Source organism: Channa argus, chromosome 7 (genome assembly GCF_033026475.1).
Source record: "Channa argus isolate prfri chromosome 7, Channa argus male v1.0, whole genome shotgun sequence".
Taxonomy (NCBI): Eukaryota; Metazoa; Chordata; class Actinopteri; order Anabantiformes; family Channidae; genus Channa; species Channa argus.
Genome location: NC_090203.1, coordinates 12,518,003 through 12,530,653, shown reverse-complemented (window position 1 = coordinate 12,530,653; position 12,651 = coordinate 12,518,003). Strand labels below are relative to the sequence as shown.

The following is a 12,651-nucleotide window of genomic DNA, read 5'->3' as shown; positions in this document are numbered from 1 at the left end:
GGTAATAAGCTAATTATATAATATTAACGTTGGAACGGCTATTAACAAACATAAATAATTGCTTTTACAAACCATTTCGTATAAATTATATGTTTATGTAATAAAAATGCAACAATATAAATATGTAGCCTTCATGTTCATGCTTGATTTTCCTTTTGCTAGGAGGTGATTTTAGGTTAAATACAATTTTACTTTATCACAGAATATCCTCTGATATAACGTAAACTTTCGAAAAGATCTATTGTTTAATTACACGTCTAAAAATATACAAATCTTCGAATGCAGCTCATGTTTAAACATTTTGTGTTTTGTGCCTTTGTAACAGGTAATCAATATACCATTCATCCAATCCTTTACCATTGTAAAGTATTACATACATACATACTGCTAAAATGACAAACTGAAATGACATAAAACGCATATTAGGCATTGAAAAGCACATATTTCTCCTTCATTATCTGCCACGTCTTAATTTGTAACCACCTGAAAGGAGGGAGGAGGCAGGTGGCTGATCACGTGGTCGCACAGGTAGATGCGCTACAAAAACGGGGAACGTTCAGCCATTGCTCCGAGATGGTGGCTGCAGGACGTTTTACGTAGGAATTCACGCGCGACGAAACCAGGATTTACAGAGTTCACCTTTGTGCTCAGGTGTCAAAGTAAAGGTGTTAGAAGCTGTCTCCTCCAGTTGTGTCTCCTTCCCGGCGTGTTTGTAGTTTTTGGCCTTTACTTTAGTGTAGTATTAGTGTAGTTGTTGCCTGTGTTTGAGCTCAGATGACGGCACAGGTAGACTACCTGGCGGTGCTTTTCACCGCCACATCTGGCGCGAGCGGAGAGCTATTGGGATCTGACGAGAAGGAGCTGGTGCAGTTGATTTGGCAGCTGGTGGATGTAAAGAACAAGAAGGTACACACATATTATTACAATACATGTTCTAGGTAATTAAAATGTCGTTTAAAAGCAGGAAATGTACGGAGAGTTCAGGTACATTGAACTCCCGTCGGGATTACAGGCAAACACAACGCAACCGCTAAACACTGATCCGCCACAACTATAAATCCAATCGGTCGTTTTTATGTCGGGGTGGTCAGCATGGGGATAATTTTCTGCTGGCGGTGATCCACAGGTGTGATAACGCACAGCGCATCGCAACTTGCTGAGTGTCTGTTTGGTCCTAACACCAGCTAGAGTACTACAACATTGAAACCTCCAGGTGTATTAGCGATAATATTGTGGCCAGTGTTTATCATTATGTTCAGATCTAAACTGATTAGTCACTAAAATGGTGAGTCAGGTGAAATTTGGTAGGGTCCCTCCCAAGGCACATCTGTCAAAAACACCTGTGGGTTAAATAAGCTCTGAAGTTATCCAGTGCAAAGAGAAGAACATTATCTTCTCCCTACACGTTATGATATTTTAACACATTTCTGCTTTTTCTCTTATTGTGATAATATCAATTTATAAACACTAAACAGCGGTTACGTCAGCCTTGGACTTGTGAGTTTGCATTTCAGCTTCTGTTTCAGGACTGACGTGTTGTTAATTTTTTTTTTTTTTTTTTTTTTTTTTACTTTGAACCAGTTGGGCAAGGTGAATGAGCTCCTCATCAAGCCTGACCTCTCAAACCTGACGAACGAAAAAGAACAGGAGGATTTGGTAGAGGAGAGCGTGGAAGAGGAGAATGGATCTGGAGCCGAATGTGTCTTTACTGCTACAAGTTTTGAGACAGCTTTAAACCTAGTAATGATGTCTCTAAAATCACTTAAATAACCTTTAACTCATTATTACACAGTAATCATGACTAGCATTTGACATGCCTGATGCTAGATTGTCAATGTTTTTAACTGTTAAATGCCTTTGTTTGCAGTTTCATCTACAACTGACGAATGAGGTGAACAGCGTGGGTGCAGGCACTTCAATGTGTTTGTGTACAGACGGACAGCTCCATATCCGTCAAGTGATTCACCCTGAGGCTGCGAGCAAGGTGAGCGAGCTGGATGGGTGAACGCCTTGCAGCCAGGGCGTATATTCACTCACTGCTGCAGCAACCTCAGACAAGTCACAAAGGGGAGGTGCTGTGTCAGCAGTGTGCTGCAGGTTGAATTTAAAGTTACCGTGAGAATTGGGAGCCACTCGTGCAAACCTGTCTAATGACACATGCACATACCAAACTTATAAAACACATGATGAAGCTGGAGAAATTTTTCAATGTCTCTCCAAAGTGTGCCAGTTGTCACACAGCGACTTGATTAAGCAAACAGCAGTATGATAGCAATAAAAAGAGGCAGCTGTTATTGTACCACATGTTCACATCCTTTCATTTGCTGCCTTCTGCAGAACATCCTGCTCCCAGAATGTTTCTACTCATTCTTTGACATTCGGAAAGAGTTTAAGAAGCACTTCCCCGCATCTGACCTCAAGGCTTTGAATGTACACATCATGGCAAAGTGTATCCTTCACTACGCTGTCTGGTCACATGTGATGTCCTGGTGACTGATGTACTGTATGTAATGTACAAGCTTACAGTATTTAGGACAGTTCTTGATTTATTTAGATGGTTATTTAGATGTTTACCTTGATTTGGTGAGCACACATTAAGCTAAAAAACTCACAACACACAGAAGTGTATGGGCCACGGGGTGTTGGCTGCAGAACTAGAGGTTTTGAAATGCAAATAGGGAAACAATGGCAGCACCTTAGTCAGTGCTCAGTGAATGAGTGTGTGTTTAGCCAACAGTGCAAACCCCACACACCCACTGGAACAGGACAGGTAACACCGTCCTGTGTGTTTGTGTCTTGCGTCCTCACTTTACATTTTTCTTCTTTGAATGTATTAGAGAAATAAATCATTCTTTATTATTACTTACTCGCATACATATACATGCATATCAACACGATTGGTTCTCTCCAAACTTCTACACTTGGGTATATTTTGTGGCTGTTTCTTGTTTATGTTCCTTGACTGACTTACCCTCAGCCCTTAGTATACCCGTAGATGCACTTGCCACGTGGGATCCTGCCACCGCTCTTGATCCATCGACCACATTGCCTGCAGAAATAGCAGTACAGCAGGTCAGGATTATGGCCAGCCTTGTCCTCTCCCTACTTTCTGAGCCATTGTGTGAGTATCTATTGTGAATTTACAGAATGTCATTTAAAGAAGTTACTTAAGTTACTAAAAGGAAATTCAAAGAATTAGTTTCATATATATGCTATCATTTGTGACTTCAGAAGGCAATTTTCTAATTTTGGAAACACAACTTTCCTTTTACAGGTCACATGTTTTCTCATCCAGAGAGAGTTAGTGAGAAGTTTGAGACTGGCACATGGTAAGCAAAAGTTTGCTCAAGATAAATATTCCCTTTGTTCTCTGCCTATGAAATCCACTCCATGTCCACTCCGGTTGTGCTAATGTCTATTTGTGCATGTGTTTGTGTGCAGCAGTAAGATGGAGAAAGTGTGTGACAACACAGTGATCAGAGCCAGAGGGTTGCCATGGCAGTCTTCTGACCAGGATATCGCTCGATTCTTCAGAGGACTAAACATCGCCAAGTATGTTGTTGATATGTTAAAGGCTTGTTTGTGACTGCAGCTTTTGTGTTGATGTACAGGGTGCTGTAAGAGTCTGCATGTTGTGTTGTACAGAGGAGGAGCTGCACTGTGTCTTAACGCTCAGGGGAGGAGGAACGGAGAAGCTCTTGTTCGTTTTGTCAGTGAAGAACACAGAGACCTGGCGCTGCAAAGACACAAACACCACATGGGAAACAGATACATAGAGGTAACCTGTCTGTACCCAACTAGTCATAACTGATTAAATAAAGCAGCTGTACTTTAACCTAAAAGGCAATTTTCAGAAATGTTCTACTTACGTCCTTTGGCTCTATGCTGGGGAGCTTCTAGTTAAAGTACACACTAGAACCATAGGAATAAAGTTGGAAATTGATGAAATCCTCAATCAAATCAATTTAATGAAGTTTCCCTTTATGCCCCTGATAATATCCCATGTCTATATTTCTAATGGCAGGTTTACAAAGCAACAGGAGAAGACTTCCTAAAGATAGCTGGAGGTGAGCCATATGCACGTTTTAAAGTTTATAAGGTTTAGAAATGTTGCTGAATGAAACGACGGGAGTAAAAATTATGTATCTGTTAGCAGATGATCATTCCAGGTATCACTAAAGGGAACACTGGAGCTTTTAGTCAAAACCTCCACGATACTATGTGGTTTGGCAATTCAGTCAAATTATCAGCAACTAGAGTACTACGCAGCACTGAAAGTCATCGTAAAACAATTGAGGGTTTGGGTTGTGTGAAAGTAGAGGAGTAAAGTGTAGTATCATTCTCATCAATTGCAGTTTAAGAAGGGCAAACAATAGCAGAAAAAGCTCTACTCATTGTGCGACTCGCTAAAGAAAGTAATCTAACTTTTCAAATATACAGTGTTAATACATATGTTTATTTACTTGTGGTTAAATAAGTGTGTGTGTGTGCGTCAGGTACGTCGAATGAAGTAGCAATGTTCCTGTCACGCGAGGACCAGATCATAGTGAGGATGCGAGGTCTTCCTTTCACCGCCACACACGAGCAGGTGCTCGCTTTCTTCTCACCAGGGGAGGGTCTCAATGAGATATGCCCGGTCAGCGGAGGGAAAGATGGCATTCTTTTTGTCCGCTACCCAGATGGGCGTCCCACTGGCGATGCCTTTGTTTTATTTGCCTGTGACGAACATGCCCAGTGTGCTCTGAGGAAACACAAGGAAATTCTGGGAAGAAGATATATTGAGCTGTTTAAGAGTACGGCAGCAGAAGTCCAACAGGTATGTTAAGGTGTCTTGCTTCATGTGGGTGTGCTTCTTTCTGCATATGGATACATTTCTGACTTAATTTTGAATTCGGCAAAAGTCTCCTATATTTGTCCCTGGATTTAGGATTTCTGTCTCTTTTCATCTTTTTAATGAAAAAAAAATACGTACTTTAGCAGTTCTCAATTTCTTAGTGAGCACACAGCAGAGAGTGACAATGTGTGGGTGTGTCTTTTCACCAGTCAGTTAAGGGTGGGGACCTGCATAACAACATGGACTGTGTTTTCCTTTAGTACACATAAATACTCTAGCTACTCTTTTTTGTTCTGTCTCAGTGCCTTTTGCCATCTTCCACTGCTTCACTGTCTCTAATAACAGGAGCACATGTGGATAATTTTCTTATCTTTGCAGGCTGATACATACGTATCTACAACAGGCCTTTCCTCATGTTTTCTTTGTATGACAGCTAAGTAGTTTTATTGCTCCCGTCTAGAAATGCAAACATGCTGGTGTCCTGTTGGCAACAAGCCAGCTCCTGCCTGACATTGCAACACATCAATGACTTCACAAGGATTTTGTTGATTATGTCTCATTGTATATGCTATATGCTATATGCTAATCTCTTTTTTCCTAAAATGTATTTGAGCAGGTGGAGAAATGGATTCCTAATGAGATGGTTAAACAGTTTCACTAGGAGAGCTCTGCCTCCTTGACTGCCTTTACCGCAGGCAGAGTATATTATTTATAATCATGTGTGTTTTTAGGTGTTGAACCGGTACTCGTCGGCTCCTCTGATCCCTGTTGCCCCAGCCCCTTTGGTGCCAGTGCTGCCTGCGATGTCTCTCCTGCCCCCACCTGGTGGTGTGAGGGACTGTCTGAGGCTGAGGGGGCTGCCTTACACAGCAAGCATAGAGGACATCCTCACCTTCCTGGGCGAGTTTACACATGATATCAGACCACATGGTGTGCACATGGTCCTCAACCAGCAGGTACATGCACAAACCACGCTGACACACCCATAGACAAAATGTTGCAGTTATTGCAAAGTAAATTCTGACTGAGTCTGTTTCCAGGGTCGTCCATCAGGCGACTGTTTCATCCAAATGACCTCAGCAGAGCGAGCATTTCAGGCCTCACAGAGGCTCCACAAACATATTATGTCCACTCAACGCGGGGCCAACAGCCGCTATGTGGAGGTGTTTCCCTGCAGTGCTGAGGAGATGGGCCTAGTGCTGATGGGAGGCTCGCTCTCACACACACATACACACACACATAACCGGAGCAGGAGTGGGACAGGGCTCAGCCCGCCGCCATGTAAGTCCAGACGTAAGTGCTGCTGGGAGCTGGGGGTGCTTCGGGATTGCAGGGTAGGTGGGCTCCTGCCATGGGGGCAGGGCTGCTGGGGTTTTCTCTAATCAGACATCTGGTCTAACTAGGACGATTCCACACTGTGTGTGAGTGTGTGTTTGTGAGAGTGTGGTTTCTCTTTTTAATTTAGTGTGATTAAATTACCCATCTGCATGAGAAAGCTCAAATGTTAACTATTTATTCTGCACTTTCAGTTTTCACCTGTGTTCACACATTCTGATTCAGCCATGTAGTTTTGCCATCTCAGTGGCATGTTTGTTAGTCATTCTTAATTTTACTCAAGTAATTCATAAACATCTGAAAGGGTTGGAAGAATGTAAGCAAAAGAGCATCGGAACCAACTAGTCTACAATGTGGCAAAATGGCTTACAACTCTCCAGTCTTATCAGATTAGTAACAGTGGTTGTGGGATCAGTTTGAATAAACCGACGTACCTCAGGTGTGTGCGTCTCCGTTGCTTGTCTAATCAGGAGCTGTGGCAAAGGTGAGCAGGGCTGAACGCTGGTGCGTAGAAATGTGCTTTGTTCTATGTGACAGTAATCCTTCACCAAAAATATGCACTGGTACACTTCCTGTTGTGTAAAAGAGCCCCAAAAAGGAGCCTAATGTTTATGAGTTGTTTAATAAGAAGTGCAGATTTCAGCACAGGGATGGCACTGGGACCTAAGGCTGGACACATGTTGATACTGGAGATATTATGTTAAGACAATAACTGAGCATATAGTGTATTTAAATTGGGCCTTAATTCTATAACTTGTTTTTTGGTTTTGTTTCAGAATGTGTTCTTGGTTTCTAACAATGTCTCTGCAAAATAAGAGCAACGTTGTTCTCAGAACACAGTTACAGGAAATATACATCAGACAAATCAATATCAGTATTATAGGGGATTGTGGGGTTTACACCTGAAAAATGTTACATGCCAAACATTCAAAGTTGACCACAGTCCAGTGGCGATTTCACCTTTTGGTATGTTATAAGTATCATGTGTAGAATAATGGTAATGCAGGTCATTGTTTGCAAGTTTGCATGAGCTCCTTGTTCTGAAACAAACAATGACCAGACTTCACCATCGACTTGTGCCTCTGTTGCTTTTTGCTTAGTTGATTATGTCTCGTTTTTCTTTTTCCCCTAACCGCTCCTTTCCAGGTTTATCTCCGCCATCCTATTCCTTCACCCCTGCACCACCTGTCCTGACCACAGAGGCTGCTGCCGCTCTCTACCCTCCCGTTGGTCAGGTCTTGCTGACCCCTCGCCACCTGCCACCAGGCCATGCCTACTACCCTGGCGCGGCTCAGCTATACATGAACTACACAGCCTACTACCCCAGGTAAATGGTGGTAGTTACAAATGAACAGACACTTGCTCATTGTAAAATACAGTCATCCATGTCAGTTACTTCAATATAGATTTAATTTCAATACAACTCAAATTTCTTCATGATAAGCATTACATATAAATGTAATGCTTTGTGTGACACCAGGAAAGGTATCACATAATATTGTCAACCACCATTGCTTGCCAAATCACTCTACATGCTAATTACACTTTCATTAAAAAAACCCCAAAAAGAACCAAAATAAATAGATACGAAAGCCAGCAGATTTCCTCACACTAAACTGAGCCTGACAGGCAGTGTTTCCTCATGTGCTGTGTGCTGCTGAGTAAGTGACTAAAGCTGTATTAGTTACATGTTTGATTTTCTGAGCCTTTTGTTTGCATAACAATTATTATGGTAACTTGAAGAACATGAGCGCACACAAACATTTCAGGATAGGATTTACACTCCCTGTCGCTAAAGGTGTTTCATAGATCGGTTGTTTTTGTTAGAAATTCCCAATGTAATGCACGATAACACAAAAACGTAAAGATTTAGTGTCTTTGCAAGGAGAGAGACTAGGACAAGGGTAGTTAATAACTGAACACTGAGGTATCAGACAACTTTGTAAACAGTCATTGACCTCTGTTTCTCCCTTGTCTGCCTTCTCTCGTTAAGAAATTAGGCCATTTTTAAACAATAGCCATTTCTCCCCTTTTATGACTTCTACATATTTGGTCTGCTGTTATGTAGATATTTTGGGAATAACAGTCTGTTGATATCTTGTCTTCTTCATTTGTCCAGTCCGCCTGGCTCACCTACCACTGTAGGTTACTTCCCCTCCCCCTCCTCCCTGTCCTCCCCAGGGGGGTTGGTGCGTATGCCAGGTTTGACCTACAACAGCAATGGAGTCAAAGACCTCATTAATGCAGTGCAAGGATACCAGGTAGGAAACGCATGCCTACAAAACACACCATGTGTGTTTAGTAGCTGCTTAATAATCCAGTTCCTGTATTTGTGGATCTTCTGTGTCTTTAGTGCTCACATACTAAGAACCAAGTTTTGTATTCAAATCTCCTTCTGTTGTGGGTGTGTATTGTCAGGCATCCACTGTGTTCACCCAAAGGCTATCAAACAAGTTTATCCTGTCTACTCTCCCTGTTCTGTCACACATGCTCTGCTGCTTGCTTAGACTTGAAATGAAGAAACCTAAGCCTTATTGAAACTTAGTAGAGAGTGAAGAATCCCAGGGAGCTGAAAATTCAGTATATATTAAATTAAAATGAATTTGCTTCATAAACAGACATGACGTTCTCTAGGTTATTGTTTGTGGTTATTTGCATCTCAGCCCCCCTGTCTCTGTCATTCCTCCCCCTCCCTCAAACCACAGTACGTCCCAGAGGATGCTCTCATATACGCCCAAGGGGCCGTGCACGCTCACGACCCGGCCAGGACATTGCTTACGCAGCCCAAAGAATGGGTGTGTATTTAAGGTGTCTGAGGCAGGTGGCAGGTAAGGATTGGCTTGAGGGCTCAGTGAGTGGGATTTAGTTCAGTGGTTGTAGCTCTGGTTTGGGTCTTCACTGGTCACCACAGGTCACGGGGCTCAACACAACTGTGTTTAAACAGGACAGATTTTCCACTAACCACACATAGTACCAACAATGAACGAAGGGAGTGGTTGGAGGAATTTTCTTGGATGTTAGTAATTCATTTGGTAGGTTTGAATCATTTTGAGGAGGTGATGTCTTCTAACCAATTACAGAACACTTCTTTTATGGAAGTATTCTCTGTCTAATAGTGGCCATTGTATTTTTTTTCTCTTCTAAAGGAGTCTCTTGTGAAATACAACAATAGCCAAAAGGGATAATTGACTGTTCACTAAACCCCGTCCCATACAGTGATAATCACTTTAGCAACTGTCAAACTCTAGATTTCTGCATATCCTAAATATGTGTGAAGGGGGCTCTAATTAGAGCTGCACTCTGTATTGGACCTCCATCACACCTCATAAGAGTTTCTAAACACAAATACACCATTGTAAGTGTAAGGCATCTATTAAACCTTGTGCTTATCTGCTTAAACCTAAGCCTAGCATTTCTGGCTAACTGGTTTATGACCTACAGTTTTAACTGAGTGTTATTAGTTCACTGTATTATTATGTGGGGGTTACAGTTTGTGTAGAAATGGAAGAGGGAGACAGGAAATAGAGGGAAATAGGAGGTGGGAACCTACAGTTCAGAAAATTCAACAATTTTAAAGGCCACATATCAAAGAAAATGTTCATTATTTTGGTAAACCTACACATTGTCTAGTTGAACTAGACATTAATATTTACCTTTTACAGTACAGTACATCTGAGGCAGTACAGTACAGTAACATGCTACTTATGGCTTTTAAAAAAAGCCACAAATAAGGGAATCACTAACAGACTTATCTTTTCAAGAGATTAACATGTTAAACGAGTTGAGAAGTCTGTAAAAAGTCTGTAAATTAAAACTTGTTGCTTCAATCTATTAAATACATTTTCTATTTGCACTTTCCAGTTAAATAAAATCATCCTTTTCAATGAAAGCAGTCAAGGCCTGGGCATGAAAGTCAGGGGAAACCTTTATTCAGCATAACTGACTCTATATATATATAAAAAAATCACTTCTTTCTAGGAATAGCATTGCTGGATGATATGACCACATATAGGAGTAGTTTCAGGTAAAATCTCAGTGGACGTAGCATCTCTATGCTTTCCTCTAATGCTTTCCGCCCTGGCTTCTGCACAATATATATTAACAGGATAGCTCCTCATTTGCCAGACTCATCATCACTCATCATCATGTGCTAACTCAGATATTCTATTGTTACTGAAACCAGCTACACCAACAGCTGTTTAGGTTTTCTGCTAATAAAATCTAGTGGTGTTAAAAACGAGATGCCTGCCTAAGTTTACTTCTTTTTGAAATCAAACTAATTGTTTCAAACATGTTAAAATCTTTTTAGGGTACTGTAAATCACTACTTTGTAAACTCCACGTGTGAGAAAAGAGAGCCTAAAACAGCATCTAAGGTGACGGGACTTAGTGAACAGTTAATCATTGGTGTTATAGTGTAACGCTGTTAGTATAATAGGTGGGTAATAACGGGTATAGCCTTCAAGGTGTTGAGGTGATGGGTAACATCTGGTGCTGGTGTAAGGGCTCTGTGTTTTTCACTTTTACACTGGAATAATGGTCTTTTGTTTTTCTCTCCCCTCTTTCTTACCACTGTGTTGTCTTACCCCCCTCCCCAACCCTCGCTCCTTTCCCGCTCCCAGAATCCTGTGGAGTCCGTTTCTCTCCTGAGCAGCAGTCTGATTGGTCAGTCCAGTGGAGGTGATGCTCCCCTCATGTCCCTCCCTGCCTTTATGACCAAGCCGGTGGGGCAGTACCTGGACCTGACCCTGCTGTAGGGTTACACAAATACAAAGGTCATGTGAAAGTGACTTGTGACGTATTGTTAGGATTTTAAAAAATAGTCTTTTTAGATGTGTTATTTATATCTTTTAAGAACTGAAATTAATGTATTTTATACCGAAATCATTGTGGCCATAGCCAAAAATAGCAGTTTTCCCTTATATTGCACAGTGTGTATTTTAAAAGCTTTATAGAGATATTTTAACATGTTATGATATTGTAATCACTTTGCTATAATTGCTAACCAAACTTGAGAAGAATGACCTAGTAGCAACTCAGCGAAATCTTTTCTTAAGCTTTTCTGTGAAGTGAGTTTGAGTGTGAAAGGGATGAGAGCAAGTATTAAGCATGGCTGTGTCGCTACATTTTAACCCTTAATCTGTTTATGCAATACATTTTTATATAAACATTTGATACCGTACACATTGATTGTATTGGAAGCTTTAGTGCATGAAGAAGGTAGTAGAAAAACTTTTAAGATGTTTACAAAATGCCAAATATCAATGCACTGCTAATCAATAAGACTACTAATGAACATTATAGCAGTATCTTTGAATAAAACATGTTACACTGTGAGTTTGTCAAATAGTCTGATCTTTGCGTCAGACTTCATTTAAAAAATAAATATGGCATCTCACGCTTCACTAGCCCCTTCAATCATGTACCCTGAATGGTTCTGTCACCATGTTATCTACTGCCAATGTTGTCTTGCCTATTTGTTTTGGATTCGCACCTCAACAGAAGGCAGCCGCAGTTCTCAGTAACCTTACAACAGGGTTGCAATCTTCAGGAAGACTTGTGCCACAAGCCCTTAGCTTACTGAGTGAATCTCAGGAGCCAGAGGTGGTTTCTGGCAGATTGTTTATTAAAAATATATATTTTTACTCAGATGTACAAAGATTAATCAGTCCATCACACTTTCCTTGTCTTCTTTCCACTATCTATGCTGATATTGAGGAAAGTGATTGAACAAACAGGTTTTTCTGCAAAAATCTGTAAACTGTATTTTTTTTTTTTAACCCGCTCACTTGGAAAGTTGAGAAGGAAAAGAAATGAAGGACACCTTTGACACATATCTTGTGAATTTAATTGCCATTTGTGCCCTGCACAGTTGCTGTTTGGGCTCCATGTTACTGTACACATGTCCTAACAGTGGGACTGCTGGAAAAAAAAAGAATAAACATAACAAGTGAAGTTTGCCAGGCTCCAGCTGTTTGATTTAATTCTTTGCAGTGTACTTATAATGATGTCTACTCTGGGATGGTTTGTGAAGTACTGGAGCACAAACACACAGGTGGAGTTGTGGTGATGACAGACTGTGGCTGGAGGCAAAACAGTGGGAACTCCCTGACACTGTCCACGGTGATTACCTCTTACACACACACACACACACACACACACACACACACACACACACACACACACACACACACACACACACACACACACACACACACACACACACACACACACACACACACACACACACACACACACACCACTTTTTCACAGGGTGGACAAGTGAAGAATAACGAGAAAAGGAAGGCACACAAAGCCATATCAGACCCCCTTGGGCAGATTTGGCATTGTGTAATACAATCTTGTGCACCCCACCTGACTTGATCTCTTTTAAACACACTCTCTTATTATCTCTCACACAAAATACACTGTCCAAACCAGCATTGCAACACCCTTAGTATCCATGCAAGAAAGCCCAAAATG

General features: G+C 41.3%; 1 protein-coding gene across 4 annotated transcripts; it reads left to right on the top strand.

Moving 5' to 3' along the window:
* The first annotated feature begins 555 nt into the window (after positions 1 to 555).
* Positions 556 to 12,420, top strand: esrp1 (epithelial splicing regulatory protein 1). 4 transcript variants are annotated; one of them, XM_067510681.1, is made up of 16 exons: positions 556 to 906; positions 1,582 to 1,740; positions 1,868 to 1,984; positions 2,338 to 2,449; positions 2,978 to 3,121; positions 3,275 to 3,329; positions 3,442 to 3,552; positions 3,646 to 3,778; positions 4,025 to 4,067; positions 4,497 to 4,816; positions 5,566 to 5,790; positions 5,875 to 6,115; positions 7,316 to 7,496; positions 8,289 to 8,430; positions 8,875 to 8,964; positions 10,791 to 12,420. In XM_067510681.1, exons 1-16 carry the CDS (start codon positions 775 to 777, stop codon positions 10,923 to 10,925), a joined length of 2,340 nt encoding a protein of 779 aa, XP_067366782.1. In that variant the 5' UTR covers positions 556 to 774; the 3' UTR covers positions 10,926 to 12,420. The 4 variants fall into 4 exon arrangements, with proteins under 4 accessions (XP_067366782.1, XP_067366780.1, XP_067366784.1 ...); XM_067510679.1 differs by having other exon boundaries at positions 5,875 to 6,127; XM_067510683.1 differs by having other exon boundaries at positions 5,875 to 6,127; positions 8,875 to 8,997; positions 10,791 to 10,928.
* Positions 12,421 to 12,651: the final 231 nt, after the last annotated feature.